The sequence below is a fragment of the Psammomys obesus genome, unplaced genomic scaffold (genome assembly GCF_907164565.1).
Source record: "Psammomys obesus unplaced genomic scaffold, mPsaObe1.curated_primary_1811, whole genome shotgun sequence".
Lineage (NCBI taxonomy): Eukaryota > Metazoa > Chordata > Mammalia > Rodentia > Muridae > Psammomys > Psammomys obesus.
This window is the reverse complement of record NW_026596117.1, coordinates 13,212,671-13,232,664: the sequence shown is the minus strand read 5'-3', so window position 1 is coordinate 13,232,664 and position 19,994 is coordinate 13,212,671. Positions and strand designations below refer to the sequence as shown.

The following is a 19,994-nucleotide window of genomic DNA, read 5'->3' as shown; positions in this document are numbered from 1 at the left end:
TCCCTGTGACATTTACTACTCCCACAAGCCAGAGAACCGCTGACTTTTCCGGTTCTCGGGGGTTTGTGTTGTTTTGCCCCAGTTGTTTCAGCTTTGGTATGGGGGGCGTAGACGTTCACCTCACAGGACGCGCGGTGTCTGAAGGATCAGATATCTGGTTAAAACCCATAGCCTTAATTATCATTGTCTAAAAATCACACAGCCTGTGCCCATGGAGGTGCCTCTGATTTCAGATCTGTTTCACTTTCCAGCCCTGCCCAGTAAGAGCCGGTTTGAGATGGTCTGCTCACAAGAAAAAAGCCCGTTGCTTAACTAAAGGGCTTGGGGCTGTAAGTTGGGGTAGGTGGCTGCGTTTTATGTGTTTGCTCATTGCATATGTATGGGCCAAATCAGGTGAGAGCATTTTATTAGTCAGAATCCTGACAGGAAGCCAGTTTCATCTCGTATGGTCTAGCCTATGACATCTTACTAAAGAGATTAGTAACAGAGGTGGTTGCGTGGCTACACATTTATAGGGACAAACAAGAGATGGGGATGAACTCACGACAGCCATTCTCCACCGTGCCTGCACCAGGCTGAAGCCAGAGGCAGGAAATTCAGAGCCGAGTGGAGTGGCAGGCTGTTAGGAACAGTGTTGGAATCACTGTCTCTCTCAAACGTTTTCCATAGGCTACGTCTCTTGGTCTCTCTACCACGGACTGGGACCCATGATCTATTACTTTCCCCTGCAAACGCTGGAACTCACCGGCCTGGAATTGTTTGGCGTAGCCTTTCTCTCTCCAATACTCTTAACAATTCCTCCATTCTGGAAACTCGTTCAGAGGAAATGGACCCTTTCTCTGCTGCGGATCATCACTGTCGGTAAGGCCTCAAGAGTCTGAGATGCATCTGTTCGTCAAAAGCAAAATGGTGTGGACTGATCATTGCATGAGGAACGGTTAATTCTCAAAAATCACGTTTCTTTTCCTTACTATTGCCTCATGGAAAAAAAAATAGTGAAATTGGAAAACTATACTGAGTCAATGCATTTCTTTTTCTTAACATCTCTTTCCTGGAGAAATCTAAAATTTACTGGAATAAGAAGGGAAAATGTGCCTTGGAGAACAGGCCAACTATGACAAGGCTTAGGAAGAGGGCTCAGTGGTACTGCACAAGAAAAACATTATAGCGGGTGGACAGACAGCAGGTGAAAATGATTTGAAATGCTGTTACTCAGCTGCCAAATCCCACACAGTTTCAATAAACCGATAATAAAAGACCAAAACCACACCAGAAACCCAGAGGAAGATGTGTGCAGTCCCCGAAAAGGATATTCAATCAGTTCTTTAAAATACAATAAAATCAGGCCACCAACATAACCCAGTAGGTGAGGACATTTGCCACCAAGCCTGACAACCTGAATTCTATCTGGTTTCCAGTCGGTAGAAAGAGAACCAACGCCCGCAAGTCGCCTTTTCACCTCTGCACAAGGCATTCACTTGTGTGAGCAGCTAGGCAATCACACAGTCACATGTACACACACACACACCCCCACACACACACACTCACACACACACTCACACATTTTTAGCCTCAAAAATGGATTGGCAGAAAAAAAAAAAAACCACAACATTGTACTGAAAGGCCAATTTAGCAGCATTTACCTAAACTGCAATCTATTCAGAGCCTTTTCCTCAGCAACCCCACAAGGACCTACAGACTCACCCATAACTACACGCTATGTTGAACACATGGATCATGCAGGGCTGTCATCTTTAAGTAATAGATGATTATGAAACTTGGAATATCATGCAGCTACAGAAAGGGAGTCTTGGTGTGTTTTGTTTGTTTTGTTTTCCAAGACAGGGTTTCTCTTTCTAGTTTTGGCTGTTCTGGACTCTCTTTGTAGACTAGGCTGGCCTCAAACTCAAAAGAGAGTATTATTAATAGATTTAAAAAAGTGAGCTTGAAACTGCTTGGAGCTGTGGCGGAAGGTCGGGACTTCTCAGCCTCCTGCCGCAGCCCCGGTGGGCCTCTCTGAGCCTTTCTTGTTTGTTGGATTTGTTGGTGAGCTGCGCCGGGCAGACCCATCTGGAAACTTCCCTTTGCAAACGTGGTGTCCATCAGAAGTGGTCAGCTACAGGTGAGGGTACATGCCCGGTACTGACCTCAGTGACTGCTTGATTGGAACCTCAGCAGGCTAATGCTTTCTGTGTATGAGTTGGGCGGCCTTGGCCGTGCAAGACTTGGTTTCTTACTGCATTCCAAGCTGGCTTTATGACACAGTTTTCTCTGTGGCACTATGCATGGTACAGTAAGTCTAGGTAGAGTCTTTGAATAGCCTTTCTTACTGCTGTATCAAAATACCTAGCCAAAGCAGCCCAAGGGAAGCAAAGCTTGTTTTGGCTCTCGGTGTGGGGATACAATCCAACCCATCATCACGAGGAAGCTGAGACAGCTGGTCACATGAAGGTGAGTCTTTCCAGCACAATTAAGCCACCCTAGAAACTCCCTCACAGGCGTGCTCTGGAGTTTGTCTCTTAGCTGATGGTAGAGCCCGTGGTTGACGATACTGCTTATCCCGGAGCTAGGAATGACTCTTCCTGTGTTGCTTCCCCTAACCACCTTCCTTCATGAGAGTGGAAGAGCTATAGAAGTGGGTAGGCAGTGGGCTGGAGAGATGGCTTAGCGGTTAAGAGCACTGGCTGCCCTTCCCGAGGACCCGAGTTCAATTCCCAGCACCCACAGGGCAGCTTACAACTGTCCATAACTCCAGTTCCAGAGGATCTGGCACCCTTACACAGACATGCAGGCGAAACACTGAGTACATAAAAATACATGAATCTTAAAAAGAAAAAGAAAAGAAATGGATAGTCACCTAGAGTTGGGGATGGAGGAGAAAGCGGCCATTTCTGCCAAGTGCTGCCCCTGGTGACTGCTGGGGACAGCTGATGCTCTCCAGAGGTTGTGCTGGGCCGTGAGTTCCTTTGAAACACCCCTGCATTCACCCCCTGACTGTTATAAGCACACTTACCTCAGATACCTTAGGTACTTAATCACCATGAAATTAACTATGAAACTAACCTTATACTCATTGACCTAGATTATTTTTGACTCATTCAGATGACTTAAAAAAGATGGAGAATACCAAGTGCTGGCAAAAATGTGGAGCAATAGAGTTTCCATGTATTCTTAACGGAAATGCAAGAAGTGTGAAGTGGCATAGCTGCTTGGGAAAACTGTTGGCAGAGCCTTATCCAAGGCTTATCAAGCACCTCATCATATAGTCTGGAAAAATGCAAGCATATGCTCATACAGAAACTTGTGAACACACGTTCATAGCAGCGTTATTCATGAAAGTCCAGACATAAACTGGGTGCAGTGGCATATGCCTTTAATCACATGCTCATGGAGGCAGAGGCAGGTGGATTGCTGTGAGTTCGAGGCCAGCCTTGTCTACGAAGCTTGTCCAGGACAGCCAAAACTACAAAGAGAAACCCTGTCTCAAAAAAACAAAACAAAAACAAAACAGAAACACCAAACCAACTAAACAAAAAAACCCCAAAACAAAACCCCCAAGAGAGAAAGTCTAGACACAGAAGCAACCAAGGGCCTATCAACTGACAAAAGGATAAACAAAGTACAGCTTATTTATGCCATGGAACATTATTTAGTCATAAAGGAGTGAAGGACCAATCTAGGGGATAATATGGATATGCCTTGAAAGCATTGCTCTGGGGGAAAGAAGCCAACCACAAATGGACACATTCTGCTTGTGTGACACTTCCCAGCTAGGAAAGGTCCCTGGAGACCAAAAGGTTAGTGCTTGCTAAAGGTGTGTGTGTGTGAAGAGTGATGCTAAGGAGAAGGGAAATTCTTTTGGGGGCGGGGAGAATGTTCTAAAATTAGTTCTGATAGCTGGCAACTCTGTGAACGAGCCAAAAACCTACCAAGCTGTCTACTTTAACACGGGGAACCTCATGTGAGAATCCTGCCCACATGAACGTGGAGTAAGGATGTGCACAGGTACACGTTCATTCTATCTTCCTCAGGGGAAAAGCCACACCAGACACGAAGCTTATCAAATGCAGACTGTCAGGGGCCGGGGCACGCTCTCCAGCTCATCTCTCCTTCCTTCTCTGTAGGCAGCATAGCGTCCTTTGAGGCTCCGGATGCCAAGCTCCGGCTGGTGGTCCTTGCCCTTGGTGTGTCTTCCTCACTGATAGTGCAAGCTGTGACCTGGTGGTCAGGAAGCGGATTGCAAAGGTATGACTCATGTCTTACGTACCTATGGACAAACGGGTATGACCAGTTCCCAGAGAGACATTCTGACCATTGGTTTCAATGCAGTTTTTCCTCTCACTGGCCTTTGTAAACGTCCCCTGTCCTTTGCCAAATGCAAATGCCATCAACTTCATTTTTTCTTAATACTATGGACTGAACCCAGGAATTGTGCATACTCAGTATTCTCCCACTCTTTTGCTTTACTTCCAGTGCCAGTGAACTTTAAACATTAAAAATTAGATTTATTTCCTTTTAATTTCCCATGTGGGTCGAAGGGACTCAAACTCGGGAAGCCAGGTGTGGCAGCAAGTGCCTTAACCTTCGAAGGCGTCTCACTGGTCCCACAGGCAACATAAATTAGACTTGATGAGGTTTTTTTTGAGAGGGATAGGGGACACCAGGGAGGGAGGATAGACCGGGGAAGAATGGAAAGTGAATGCGATGGGGTGCATTGCATAAAATTCCCAAATGATTAATAAAGATATTTTGCTGGGGAGAAATTATTATAAGTTGCCTAGATACTGGACCATAAAGTTGAGGGCATCCCCGAAGATCACCCGCAGCACAACCGCAGACCCACATTCTGTGAAACCCATCTGCAGTGGATGCAGGACGTTGAATTCACACTTCAGAAGGTCTTTAATAAACTTTTCATCCCAGGTACCTCAAACTCTGGGGGTTTATTTTGGGACACATTCTTCTCCTTGTCCTCCGCATATGGTACACCTCGTTAAACCCGATTTGGAGTTCTCGGACGTGTAATCGAGTGGTCTTGACACTGAGTGCCATAGCTGTGTGTGACCGCATTGGCGCAGGTAAGGGTACACTCAGCTTATCCAGGGATCTTCTCTCTTCTGACCCTTCAAAAAGGAAGGGTGCTGGGAATCAAACCAGGACCTCATGCACGCTGGGCAAGCACTCTGCCAACTAAGCTTAACCTAGCCCCAAGCCGCACAGTACATTTCAACGTTGCCTCCTGGTGAACAGTAGCAGACACAGGTGATGGGCTGTCGTGTAGGCAGAAGGCCCCGGTTTCCTGCTAGGCAAGGAAGGAAACTATGGTGAGATACACCCATGGGGGAACTCAAGCAGATGCCGTGCTTTCAACTCAGCTCACCTCTGTCTTCTGCTCATTTTGCTGCTCAGGGCGGGAGTCTCCATTTTCTATATCCACCTGCTCTGTGCCCTTAAGATTTCCTGATCCCAGACCCTTTGGGTTTCTGAACACAGGAGGTGTTCTTTGACCTTCTATTTGAAGGTGTTTTGGGTCTCAGGGGCTGGAGGTTAGACTTCATTTTAGTCCATAAATAGAGCTTAGATGGCCCCTCTCTCTGGACCCTCCCCTCCATCCTCAGATCTTTGACCTCTCTCTGTCCTCACCACCCACTCCCGCCCCTTCCCCTCCCCGTAGCCCTCAGCCCACTCCTTCATCTGACCTTGCTCTTGTCATAATAACTTCCTTTTTCTCAGCAAAATCAGGCCACCAGTCCCACAGGCGGACCTCAGGGCTGCCTTCTCTCCCTGAGAAGCCTTCATGGAATTGCAAAGCGGCTCTCCAGCAGGCCTTGTGAGGGTACAAAGCAATTCTCCCACCAACATTTCCTCCCATGGCCCCAATTTAGTGTGTGAAGTTGTGGCTTTGATGGCAGTCTCTATTTAAACAGCGTCGGCAGGACTCTTAGTTAAGGAGGCACACTGCCTTAGTGTCGATGTCAGTGTCTCTTGGTTGACAGTGCGATCATGGACCAGTTAATTGACCTCTCCGCGCTTGCCTTCTAACCCGTAAAATGGGATTAATAACAGGGCAGACCTCATGAATCAGGAAAGGCGCAGCGGGCCGTGCTCAGGAATAGGGGCTCACACAGCCGAGGCTCAAGGAGATCCCGTTCTTTCACGAGAAAGCAGCTTTTCGAGCTAGGATGCTGCGCTCAAGTTGGATCTCTCTTGCTCCCTCGAGAAAACATTTTCCTTTTCCTGCCCAAATCGCTCTCACTCTGTTAACCCTGACGGTCAATTTCCTGGCTTCCTTCAGCTTTGCTTGCTTCCCCTACACCACTCCGTGGCTGGGCAAGAATGATCTCTCCCATCGAATAGCTCAGGCAATACTCTCTCCCGCAGTAGGCTTCTTGAAGTCATGGGCCTCTTCCAACCTGTGCCCTTCTTCTTCTTCCCCTCTCCTTTCTGTATAAAAAATTCTAGACGGAGACTACAGCACTCCTGAGGGGAAGAAGCCCAGCGAGGTGGCCAAGGGCATGGCGTCTCGCTGTAGCTGGCTGTTGCCGGGAGCCGCCTTCGGGAGCCTCATGTTCCTCACCCACTGGATCTTTGGAGAGGTCTCGGTTGTTTCGAGATGGGCAGTGAGTGGCCGTCCCCACCCAGGGCCGGATCCGATCCCTTTCGGGTGAGTTCGGCTCCATTCGCTGTGGGGACGAGCCAGAAGGGCGTCTGCTCCGGGCTGGAGGCTTGCGGGAAAGCCGAGGGGAACAGAGGGCTGGATCAGGCCCCACGTCCCCACGTTCCCACGCAAGGGAAGAACGAGGAATTCCTTGCCCGGGGCAGGGGAGGTGTGGCGTCTGCTGGCTTGCTCTTCAGCCCCTCCCGAGCTAGCAGCGGGTGTTTGTTAGACAGATCACAGTGTCACTAGGAGCCGGGCGACTCTTTCCCACGTTCTCTCCTGCAGATGGGCAGGAACGTATTGTTATCCTCAAACGCTTAAAAGGATTACAGGAATAATAACCCAGGTGCCTGTCCTAAATCGGCACCTGCCGCGTAAGTGCTGCGTTAAGTGCTGAATTTGAAAAGAGATTTCAACTACTTATGTTGTAGCTCCCATTGCTACTGGCTTTCCCCTGAAGTTTACTTCAATTGTTTGTTTTTTTAAATGTATATGAATGTTTTTTCCCTACATGCTTATCTGTGCAACGCTGGTGGAGGCCGGAAGAGGTTGTCTGAGTCTTTGGATGGACATGCTGGGAACCAAACCCAGGTTCTCTGCAAGAATGACAAGTGTTCTAAGCTGCCTGCACCTCTCTCCAGCCCACCTTAAATTCTCTTCCTGTTAAGTTTTCTGTTTTGTTTTGTTTTTTTTAAATAACAAAACAATGAAATAGTTTGTGGTAGTTAAAAATAAGTAAAGCTGTCAAGCCTCATTGTCCTATTTTGCTTTGTATCGTTTCTGGCACTGGGTATTGACTCTAGAGTCTAACGCATGCTGGACAAGAACCTCTCACCCAGAGGCACCATCAGCCATCGAGTGCTCTGCACACCGTCCCCGACGGCTCTCATTACCCCCATTGTTTCACATCCACGATGTGATATGAATGGATGTAGCTAGAGAGAGTAGACAGATTTTTTGACCTATGCTTGAATGATTGATTTATTTTGCTTTTTATTTCCAATTACTTACAGAGGTGTGGTTCTGCTGGGCTTGTCAAGTGGACTGATGCTTTCGGGCTCCTCATGGCTCCGTGAGGCTGGGTTAGCCTGGTGGATGACAGGTATGTGGAACTGACCTGCAGATGCATTGGCAATGCCCCAAACAGTGGCGTGGGTGCTAGAATATCTTGAAGGATGTTAACAAAAATGCACATACTGTCGCTGGGTAGTAGTGGCACACGCCTTTAATCCCAGCACTCGGGAGGCAGAGGCAGGTGGATCTCTATGAGTCTGAGGCCAGCCTGGTCTACAGAGTGAGTTCCAGGACATCCAAAAGCTATACAGAGAAACCCTGCCTCAAAAAAATCAACATACATACATATATATGTGTGTGTTTATATGTATGTCTGTATATATGTATGCATGTATATATATGTGTGTTTGTGTATGTATGTCTGTATATATGTATACATGTATATATGTATGCATGTATATATATATTCTATTTAAGGCTCAATATGGATGGATCAAAATTGATTCACAGGAATTGAAAGAAAAGTTGCATGACCTCAGTGTTGGCTCAGCATTGGTTAAGTAACTGCCTGCTACGGACCACGTAGAATGCACAGTCCTGGCCTGGCAGGCTCTGGAAAACCAGTGGTCAGAGTGTAGACTTGCTCCAGCAGCGAATCTGTGTCTGGAATCTTAATGATGTCCTCTCTTGGGTCCAACTTTTGGAGAAACCAGAGTATATATTTCTGGATAGTGCTTAAATGGGCAACAATTACTTAGAAAGTGCCTTAGCAAGAATGTTCTAGAAACCGCTCAGACCCTGTGTTTTCGGCTGTCTTGCATCTAGATGGTAGTATTTAATGAACATAGCTCGAATTTTGCAAATAATTTCAGTTTCTATTACCATGAAGACTGTAAGGCTGGCAACGGCAACGCCCACTCCCACCCCTTCCCAAAGAACAAGCATTGGTCTGAGCTTTGCTGGGCTCTTCTGCTTCTGTGGCGAGCCAGGGCCAGGCTGTGACTTTGAGAAGACCACAATAAACTCCTGTACCTTGGTTTGCTTGGGAGTTGAGATTCAACCAGTGGCCTCCTGTGGTCCTTTCGGGCCATTACCTGCCATATACTGGTCATGCCGTGAGCTTTGCTCGTCTCTTGCCTGACTCATCCTCTCTCTCTCTCTTTCTTACAATCAGGAGCAGCTTCCGCCGTGGGGCTCCTTTACCTGCGCACGTGGGCAGCAGCTGTTTCCGGATGTGTACTGGCAGTCTTCACAGGGTCCATGTGGCCTCATGTACTTGGGCACCTCGTGATCTCAGGGAAAAGCCCTGGGGAAACCATGGCCACGGGCACAGGCCTTTATCTCTTAGAAATATTTTTCTGTGCCTGGTGCACAGCTTTTAAGTTTGTTCCCGGAGGTGTCTATGCTAGAGAAAGATCGGATGTGCTTTTGGGTGAGTACCTGTTAACAGATACAGTTAAAGAAACTGACCCAAAGTCTCTAAGCCTCGCCAGGACTCAGCATCTTCTATGACAGCCGGAAACAGTAGGACAGCCCATGTTCTTGGTAAGAGAGACTTTAGGTGAAGAAAACCCAGAAGGATGTTGAATTGTAATGGAATTTTTTTCTGTCATTTGTTGCTCAAATTAAGTGCACTTCTTCAATATTTATTCTTCAGCTGGCTTTTAAAATGAGTTGGTTTGCCAGCCATGGGGGTGCATGCCTTTAATCCCACCCTTTTGGATGCAGAGACAGGTGGATCTCTGTGAGCTCTAGGCGAGCTTAGTCAATATACCAAGTTCCAGTTTGGCTAGGGCTACATAGTAAGACTGTGCCTCAAACAAACAAGCAAATAAAATGAAAAAATTGAGAAAAAAGATGTCCAAACCATGGTAAAGCCTGTGTAAACTTTAGTGTTATAAACTCACCAAAATCAAATGTTCATAAGCTTATTTCACATTAATATTTCAAAAGTTTTTTTCTGGAAAAAAAAGGTAATTATTCATTTATAGCAGATGTACAGAGAACCAACACTGTCAATCTCTCTCTTCTTTCTTTCTTTCTTTTTTTCTTGTGACAGGGTCTTACTGTGTACTTAGACTGGCCTGGAACTCACTCTGTTGATCAGGTTACCCTTGAACTCATGCAAATTGTTCTGCCTCAGCCTCCAAAGTGCTGGGATTACAGGTGTGAGCCATTAGAGCTGGCTACCACTTTGATTTGGAAGTAGAGCGTGTCAAGATCTTCCACAGAAAAACCCTAGAAAACGGGGCGGCATCGGTGCTGTGAGGGAGTCAGATCTGGCTTGTCCATGCTTTCAGTTTTATACTAGTCCACTTATTCTAATACAGCTATTGTGCGTGCAGCTGTGCTCCTGGCACAGTCCCAGGTGCTGGAGATGAAAAGCACCCGGTGTTCCTCCCACCCAAGGTCTGTGCTGGAATGGGGGACAGGACCACACGTGGGTAAAACCAATCCTTAGGATATTTCCGGGGGTTGAGCAGCTGACGGGAAAGGTGTGGCTTCCACCCACACTGTACCACAGTTCTCCCAGCCCTGCGTCTCTCTTCCATGAGCTAGACATCTGCCAGGACAGGCTGCTCGGGAGGACACAGGATCTTTGAGGGAGAGCCTTTGGGAATTCCCTATTTCCCTAGTCTTGGCTGGAGCTCTCCCCTGCTTAGAGGAACATCATATAGCCATGACCCCAACGCCTGTCTCACCTTTACAGTACCCACCCAACTTGACAGTATCTCTCATTATTAAGACAAACAAGCAACCCACACCAAAAAGCACAGAGTCTGATTCGTGCAGGCCCACTATTCTGAGCACTCGACTTGCTCTGGAGTGCGGGTAATATACCCAACATCACTCTATTGAGGAAAACTGACGTTTCCCTCTCCTGTTAAATGTGAGTTACAAATAGCTTCTTGGTTAGAGGTGGGACTTTATGCCCAATTTCTGGCATTTTCTCTGCAGGTGCCTGGCTTTGCAAACTTCGTAATTCTTGTGGTTTCTTTCAGGTGGCTCTGCTCTGTCGGGCTCTGCTCTCTCCAGTGTCCTGCTCTTTCTCTTGCTCAGCTTGCTCAGGCTGCTGCCAGGTGGAGCACGGGAGTGAAAGTAAGAGCTGTGCTATTCCCAACTTTGTTTCTTTGGAGCTCTGCGAATGACGGGCTTTTCCTAGTTTGTTCTCTTTACTCACGGTGCCGTGAAAACGTGCTTTATTTCAGCTTCACACAAATGAGAGACTTCTTGTGACATAGTAACAAGGCGAGGAAAATTGGTGGCGTTGAGTCGCTTTCTACAAAATCTCTATTTGTTCTCTGAGAATTTCGTACAGTGTATTTTGATTATATTCTTTCCCCTTTCCCAACTTCTCCAAGATTTTCCCCGACCTCTCTAGTTACCAAATCCGCAAATCCGTAAATATCTCTATTAACACAAACAAATAATAGTAAAGAAGACAAATGAAGAGTGCACAAAAATGCATGGAGTCTGACTTCCGTTGGCCAACCGCTACTAAGCGCGCAGCTTGCCTTGGAGTGTGGTTGAAATACCCACTGAGAAAAACTGATTTTCCCTCTCCCAGCAGCTATCAATTGCAATAGCTTCTTGGTTAGGGGAAGGACTTAGTGTCCACTTCCTTGTCTCTATGCTGGGATTTTGTCTGGTTTTAACCCGTGCAGATCTTACTCGTGCTTTCACAGTCTCTGTGAGTTCACATGTGTATTGAGTCTGAAAAGGGCTGTTTTCTTGGAGTCATCCTCTTACAATATTTCCGGCCCCTCTCCTGCATAGCTCCTGAGCCTTGAGGGGAGGACTGTGATAAAGGATATAACTTTTAGGGCTGAGCCCTATAAAGTCTCTCATTCTCTGTACATACGTTTCCAGGTATCGGTCTCTGTGTTAATCAAAATCTTCTGTAAGAAGAAGCTTCTATGTTGAAGGTGGAGTGAGGCACTGATCTGTCAGTGTATCAGTGAGTGACATAGCGGTAAATCACTAGGAATCACTTTATTGCTATGACCATTTAGCAGAACAGTAGAAGTAGGTTTTCCTCTAGGGTCCATGTCCTGTCTGGTTTCAGGGTCTTGGCCTCAGTGTCAGATATGGGTTTATCTTATTGGGTGGGCCTAAATTAAAAAAAAAAAGTGTTTGTTTACTCCGATAACACCCCTGCCACTGGTAAAGCAGAGGGCACATGTGCAGCGGGTTGTTGTGGTTCTCAGCTTCCAGATGAGTACCAGCTAGACTGCCCCGTTATCCTCTGCAAAAGTAGTAAGTGCTCTTCGCCACTAAACCGTCTCTTTAGCCCCAACCTCACCATTTTTAAAATAATTATTTCTTATGATACTGAGTATTGAAACTAGGGCCTCACGCATGCTAGTTAGGACCACTAAGTTAGGTCCCAATCCCTCTTTTTTCCCTCCCTCTCTTTTAACAGGGACCATAATGGTAATTATTGGGTTGAGTATGCTGTTTGGACCTAAGAAAAACCTTGACTTCATTCTTCAAACAAAACACAGCCCTAAAGGGCTTTTGAGAAGGAGTGAGAAATACATGAAACTTAGTAAGTATAGCTTTACTTGCTTTTTTAAAGTTTGGTATATAAATTTTATTATTATATTTTCCCTTCCTTCCTTCCTTCCTTCCTTCCTTCCTTCCTTCCTTCCTTCCTTCCTTCCTTCCTTCTTTCCTCCCTTCCTTCCTCCTCCCACCCCCGCCCCTTTTTTTGTGAGACAGGGTCTCTTTATGTAGCCCTGGCTCTACTGAAACTCACTATGTCGACCAGACTGACAATGAATGAACTCATGGAGATCTCATTGAATTCACGGAGATCCTCCTATCTCTGCCTCCCCAGTGCTTGGACCCAAGGTATGTGCCACCGTGCCTGGCTCATGTTGTATACATTTTCCAACGTGAAATGTAAGAGCACCATGAAGCCATATTTTCCTACTCATTGTCTTTGTTGTCTTCCTACCTTCTTCTTTTTCTTATTTTTTCCTTCTTCTTCTCCTCCTCCTTATTTTTCTTCTCTTTGTTTTTGATTTGTTGAAACATGTTTAAGCAAACCCCCAATATGGCATTTCAACCTTAAATACCCTATATGGTTTTATTTCACTTTTAGCATAGAAAAATTTAGCAGGTAGAATTTCCAAGATGCTTTCATCGGATAGTTGAGACTGTGTATTGCTTCTCTTCTTCTCAGGAAGATTAAACCTGTTAATATTAGTATCTTGATAAACTAATAGAGTCACACATCACATCAGTTTGTTACTTAATATCTGACTCATTTTTAAGTAAAACTGAATCACATACAAATGTGTGATTAGGTAACTGTTATGTAGGACACGAGGACATGTAAACACTGGTTTTTTACCCTTAAAAGTTTGAAACTTTACCAAAGGAGACAAAATATTATTGTGAAAAGAGATCTTCAAAATATTTCTGAGTGCTACGTCACAAGGACTCGCACCATTATATAAAACCCGTCATATATGTGTCATCATAGCGTGGGAAGATCATATTTAAATTGAGATTTTTTTTTTCTCAATGTGTTTGGCAGTCACAGCTTTACTGTGATACACCTGGAGGTGGAGTGTGTCCTGACCAGGCTTGGGAATCTTTGGGCTCTTCCATTCCAAAGATTATTGAGTTGCTTTAGTTCTGGGAAGTCCTTAGCATTATTTTTCTCATTCTCTTTTCTCCTTTCTTTTTGATGCCAGTTGTTTGTATCAAACCTTCATCTGTTCCTTGTGTTTTTAAGTACTTTCACTTTTCATGACTCTGTTTTATTTTTTAAAGATTTGAGAATACATGTTTACTTATTTATTCAGTAATGGGGGACAGGGCATGTGTATGCAGGTCAGAGGACAACTTAGGATAGTCTGTTCCCTCATTCCACCATGTAGGTGCCGGGGATTGAACTCATGTCTTCAGTCTTGGCAGCATGTGCCTTTATTCACTGAGCCATCTTGCTGACCCCTACCTCTGTGTTGCCTTTTGCCCTAATTCTCCTGTAAGCTTTGTCTAATATGGTCTAATAAGCCCAGCATTTTCTCACTTATACAATTATATATTCTTATTTCTACTTTTTAAAAATTTACTTTATTTTACGTGTGTGAGTGTTCACCAGCATATCTGTCTGGATGCCACGTGGATGCCTGGTGCCCATGGAGGCCAGAAAAGGCAGTCAGATCCTCTGGAACTAGAGTGATAGTTATAAGCTGCCACGTGGTCTGAATCAGACCTGGGTCCGGTACTCTTAACCACCAAGCCATCATTCTACTTCTGTTTTCTGACTTCTAAAAGTCTGCTTTATTTCCGTACACACTTCCCTGATTATTTTGTTCTTAGCCTTTGATTCCACAGTTCATTCTTTGGCATACCCTCTTCTTTTCAAATGCACTAAACATGTTCACTTTATATTCTGATTCTTAAATTTCTGACATCTAAGGTCTTTGTGTGTTTGGTTCTTCAGGACACCTTTCTCTGCTGTTTTGTGCCCATAAAAATATTTTTTTCTGTGTATCCTGTAATTTGTTTTTGCTTTATGTTCGTTGCTCTTGGGATGTTCTCAGGGAATGTTCTTTAAAAGTCCGATTTTAAAGTATGGGTTATGTATGTCCCACACAGACTCTTTGTTCAATAGATACAATTTTGAAAAGTTATTAAAAATTTTAGTTTCTTTTCAGTGATTCTTTTTTTTCTTTTCGTTTAGTTTTGTGGTTGCTTGTTGGTGTGGGGTTATTGGGATTAGGACTACGGCACAAAACCTATGAGAGGAAATTAGGCCAAGGGGTAAGTGATGAACATTTTTGAAATGAAGTTTTACTATATAAAGTAATATATATTATATATATAAAGTTTTACTATATATGTTTTAAACTTTTATTTGACAACATTTTGACACCTGACCCCTTTTCTCTATTTTTTATTTTCCATTTTGTTACATTTTTTCACTTAGCATATAAAGTAATAGCTTTCATTGTGAAATTTACATACGTACTTGCAGATAGTCACTCCAATTACTTATTTTTGTCTCCCCATCTTTTCTTTTGGATAACTTCTTCTCCCCACATGGTCCTCCCTTCTTTCATATTACATATATATGTACTATATGTATATATTTAGATTATATATTATATTGTATATATTTAGATTATGAATTTGAGGGAAAAAGTGATATTTATTTTTCTTAATCTAGCTTATTTCACTTATCATGATGATCTCTAGTTGCATCCATTTCTATGCAAATGACACAATTCCGCTTTTTTTTTTTTTTTTTGGTCTTCTCAGAATTTAAAAAGTTACTTAATTGATTTACTTTATATCTTGACTTTCGTTTCCTCTCCCTCCTCTCCTCCCAGTCCCCCCTCCATCCCTGCTACCCAAACTCCTCCTTAAAGGAGAGACCTCCCATGAATATCAGCCAGTTCTGGCATGTCAAGCTGTAGCAAGACTAGGCTCATCTTTTCCTAGTGAGGCTGGGAGGCAACTTTAGTTAGTTTGGCTAAGGCTTTTCTATCTTGTTGTTTTCTCAAAGAACCAACTCTTTGTTTCATTGATTGTCTATCTTGTTGATTTTTCTCTAAGAACCAATTCTTTGTTTCATTGGTTCTTTGTATTCTTCTCTTTGTTTCTATTTTATAATCAGCCCTCAGATTGATTATTTTCTGCCATCTACTCCTCTTGGTGTTTATGCTTCTTCTTTTTCTAGAGCTTTCAGGTGTGCTGTTAAGTTTATAGTATGAGAGCTTAATACTTTCTTTATGAAGGTGCTTAGTGCTGGGAAGTTTCCTCTTAGCACCGCTGTGTGCCCTGTAAGTTTGGGTGTATTGTGTATTCATTTTCATTGAATTCTAGAAAGTCTTTAATTTCTTTCTTTATTTCTTCCTTGATACAGTGGTCATTGGGTAGAGACTTTTTTAGTTTCCACTAGTATGTAGGCTGTTAGTCGTTTCTGTTGTTGTTGAAGTCCAGCTTTAATCCATGGTGATAAGATGTAGGGGGTTATTTCACTTTGTTGTATCTATTGAGACTTGCTTTGTGAGTGAGTATTTGGTTAATTTTGAGGAAGGTTCTGTGACATGCTGAGAAGAAGATAGCTCCACTCTCCTTCATGGCTCAATAAAACGCCATTGTGTGTTTGTGCTACATTTTCTTTACTCGTTAATCTATTGATGGGCGTCTTGGTTAGTTACAAGTATTGGCTGTTGTGAATACTGCAGCAAGTAACCTGGATAGATGTTCCAATATCTCTGTAGTATTTTAACTTGGACCCTTGTAGGTTAAGAACACCCAGGAGTGGTGCAGGCTGATTATATGGTACTTGTGGTTTAGTTGTTGTTGTTGTAGATGTATTTACGTTTAGTTTGTGTATGTGTTTTGCCTGCATGTATGTCTGTACACCATGGGTGTGCTTGGCGTCCACAGAGGTCATAAGAGGGCATCAGATTGAACTGGGGTTACAGATGGTTGTGAGCCTATACGTGGGTGCTGGGAATCAAACCCAGGTCCTATGTAAGAACAGTAACTGTTCTTAACCCCTGAGCCATCACCGCAGCCCTGTCGTTTTAGTGTTTTGGGGCACCTCTATACTGACCTCCACTGTGGCTGCACCACTTCACATTCCAATGAACAGTGCCTAAAGTTTGCTCAATCTCCACATTTGTTGTCATTTGTTTTTTGGACAGTGGTCACTCTCACAATAGAGCTTTAATTTGCATTTTCCTGATGGTTGAGGATTATTAATGTTTTTTCCTTATATTTATTAGCCATTTATATTTATTCCTTTGAAGAGAATGATTTGTTTGCTTCATTAACCATTTTATTACTGGGACAATTTGGCTACTGGATGTTTTAATATTTTCTGGTTTTTTATGTATTATAGATACTAATCCTGTGTCAGATGAATCTCCAACAAAGATTCTTATCATGTAGGCTGTACCTTCATTCTACTCTTTCTGTTGCTATTTGTATATCATTACCTTGATGTAATGCTAGACCTTACTGTACTGACTTTAAGACCCTGGGTCCCATCTCTTTTACTCATAGGATGACCATAGAATGGAATGATTTAGGAAGTAATAACAGCAACTTGCTTGTGCTTTTGACATGTAGGGTTATTTTTCCACTCATGATTTAATATATAATTATAAAAGAAGAGAGTATTTTATATTTGTCAGAGATTGCTGAAGGTGTGACTATGAGAATCTTCGAGTCAAGAAAAGTCTGAGAAACAAATCTTGGTTTTGTAATTTATCTCTATTTTATATATTGCACAATGTGGACGTTTTGTTGTCCTTTGCTTTTTGTAATTTTAAATGTTTCGATGTTGCCTCTCTCTTCTGGAAAGAGGCAGAAGCAAGAATAAGTCATTGCAATACTATGTTTTCCATCTGTTCTGGTAAAAAGATTATTGTATTACATAGTGAAGTCAGAGTTACAGTTTGAGATAAAATAAAATGTGAGAGCTATTGCTGAATTTTAGTAATCTGTACTACCAGGAAAAATGTTTTCATATTGAAGAAAAAGCTTTACTAAGGAAGAAGACTGGTTCCATGTTTCTCTGGGTCTCCTCTCTCTTCCTGCTTTTCTCCCTCAAGCAGTGCTCAGGACCAAATGCAGGCCTCACTCAGTAACTGTTTCTTATCGAGTAGATAGTAATAAGCCATCACTACAGGCCCTTTTGGATGCTTTTTCCATGTTAGTTATTATTGTTACAATATGCTTTCTGAATGAAGAGAATGCCCACTGACAGCCAGAAACTCTTTTTAAAGGGTTGTTTGAATTTGGTCTATTGCTTGTTTATTCATTCACTTACTCTTTGGCAAGAGTTCACTGACTGCCTCTCGCTATGCCTGGTGCCAGAGGTACCCAGGAGAAGCTGGACAAGCTCTCTGCTCTCCCACACTTTGCATCCTAGTGGATAAAGATGGTAATCATCTTTATCAGATGAAGGAAGACTCTGGCTGCAGGCCACGTGGCTTTTCAGGAAGCCAGATTGTGACGTGGTAAGCTAGAATCTGGATGGTTAGGGAAGGCTTCTCTGACATTTGAAATGAGACTTGAAAGCCGCTTTTTTTAGAAAGCCGATCATTTAGCTGTGATTGGGCCAGGAACTGTGTAGAAAAGATAGAGAGAGAGCTAGCTTAGGGTGTTGGAAGTGTAGCTCAGTGACCTGCACGGCTGAGGTCTTATAGAGAGATGCAGGTGGAGAAGCTGGGAAGGGCCTCGCACCTGGGGCTCTACCACCACAGGGACACACCTGCAAAGGATGAAGAAACAATAGGTGTGAACGTGGCTGCCATAAGAAAAGAAGAATGTAGGAGGCTTTTTCAGTGGTCCGAGGCCCAAGAAAGAGGTGTTTCCAGTAAAATAGTACAGAGAAGTGCAGGGATTTAGAGCACACACACACACACACACACACACTTGCATGTAAACATGCACACACACAACACACTCATACACTCATGCACACTCTTTATAGAATAGACACACACACACACACGCATGTGTACACACACACATGCAGACACACACATGCACACACACACATTTGAGACAGGGTCTCTCTATGTAGCCTTGGCTGCCCTGTAACTCGTCGAGATCCTCCTGCCTCTGTGAAGTGCTGGGATGGCAGGAGAGGCGTAGTGGCTGGGGCTCGGTATGTGGTGGTGGGCGCTTGGCTGGTGACCCGTTACCTCTGGGCACAACCAGGGACATAAACTCACAAGCCCTGCCCCTACGGCCTTCACCTGCCAGAGAGGCTACCTGTCCAAAATGTCCCACACCTTCCCCAAACAGCACCGCTGTTGGGGATCAAGTGTTAGCACATATGAGCCTTGGGGAAACAACATTGAAACCACAACATTGAATAGAGCGCTTTTTCCTTGTTTGTTTGCTTGAAATTTATCTTATTTTAAATTACAAGATGTGCGTGTACCTGCAGATGAATATATGCGATTGAATACAAGAGCCTTTGCTGGCCAGAGGCAGTGGAGCTGCTGGAGCCGGAGTTCCAGGCAGTTGTGAACCAAAGAATATGTGTGCTGGGACCTGAACTCAGGTCCTCTGCAAGAGCAGTACACAGTTTTTTTTTTTTTAATCTGTTGAGCCGTCTCGCCATCCCAAGGGGTTTAAAAAAGAATCAATTTTTTTATGCATTTCTTCAAAGTGTTACTGTATGTTATAGGACCCTAGACAGTATGGTCATGCCTGTGTTTTTAATTCCAGCTAAGTTGCTTGCAACTTACTTTAACATTTTCTAAACTTAAAGTCATCTTTGTGAGATGCATTCATATAGAAATGGATAGCCCAACTTTATCTGTTAAGGGTGAATAGGGTTCTGTTATGTGTGTGTAACTTCATTTGTTTATGATTTTTTTTTTTTTTTTACTGTGGTGTGATTAATTTATGGGGGATAGATAGTGTTCTATTATATGTAATGACACATTTGTTCTTTTCCCTGTATAGACAGGCCATTTCTATATGTATATGTATATTTATATTATAAGCAATGATTTTTGGAAACATTTTCCAACCATTTGTCTGAGTTGCCAAGTTTAAGCCAGAAGTTCAAAGATTTACTTTGAGAGGACCATCGGGTAAACATCTTATTTTCATGAATTAAATATGGTAAATGTCTGTGGGGATTTCCTTTGCTGAAATGTGAGTTTTGACAGGGGAGAGGCAGAGAAGGCTGGGACCCCCAAACTTCCACTGTTCATAGTTATGCAAAATTCTTGCTTTGACAATTCCTTAGGCACCAGCAAAAGTAGTCTCGGCTGCCATCTGGCCTTTTAGGTTTGGATATGACAACAAGGGCTGGTCAAATCTCGAGGGGTCTGCTCGGCTGCTCAAGGAGACGGGTGAGTCTTTCTATAATTGGCCCCAGGTCTTGAGAAACCACGGCTGTTCCGTTTGTTTTTGCCAAGTTGCCGGGTCTTAGGACTGCTGCGTGTGCGCTGAGTCTCCGAGGAGGCTTCGCTTTGTGGTCAGCCCGAGTCTACAGTCCTGCACCACAGCTGTGCTTTGGAGCAATTAATTTCTTGGTCCCGAACAGCCTGTAGTACTGAGTAGCTACAGGAGACTCATGCCTTTGTGGTGAGAGATGTTGCGGATTGTAGCTCTAGCCACCTGAAGACCTGCTAATGGGGACTAGGAAGCTACTGGAGTACAAAGCAGAATGAGTTTTACGTACAGTGGTGGGAATTTTTCTCAGAGGTTAGGCGCACTGACTGCTCTTTCAGATGGAGCTAGGTTCAATTCCCAGCACCCACACGGCAGCTCACGCATGTCCGTAACTCCAGGTGAAGGGGATCCAACATCCTTACACAAG

The 19,994-nt window shown here is 43.9% G+C and overlaps 1 protein-coding gene across 1 annotated transcript in view; it reads left to right on the top strand.

The window, feature by feature from the left end:
* The window catches only part of Cwh43 (cell wall biogenesis 43 C-terminal homolog), a 39,370-nt gene that overhangs the window by 835 nt on the left and 18,541 nt on the right, over positions 1–19,994 (top strand). Inside the window, exons 2-10 of the mRNA XM_055629413.1 lie at positions 670–861; positions 4,125–4,245; positions 4,924–5,078; positions 6,463–6,664; positions 7,672–7,760; positions 8,847–9,104; positions 12,096–12,221; positions 14,373–14,452; positions 19,419–19,524. Coding sequence (XP_055485388.1) covers positions 670–861; positions 4,125–4,245; positions 4,924–5,078; positions 6,463–6,664; positions 7,672–7,760; positions 8,847–9,104; positions 12,096–12,221; positions 14,373–14,452; positions 19,419–19,524 — 1,329 coding nt within the window. The remainder of the gene's footprint in view (positions 1–669; positions 862–4,124; positions 4,246–4,923; positions 5,079–6,462; positions 6,665–7,671; positions 7,761–8,846; positions 9,105–12,095; positions 12,222–14,372; positions 14,453–19,418; positions 19,525–19,994) is intronic.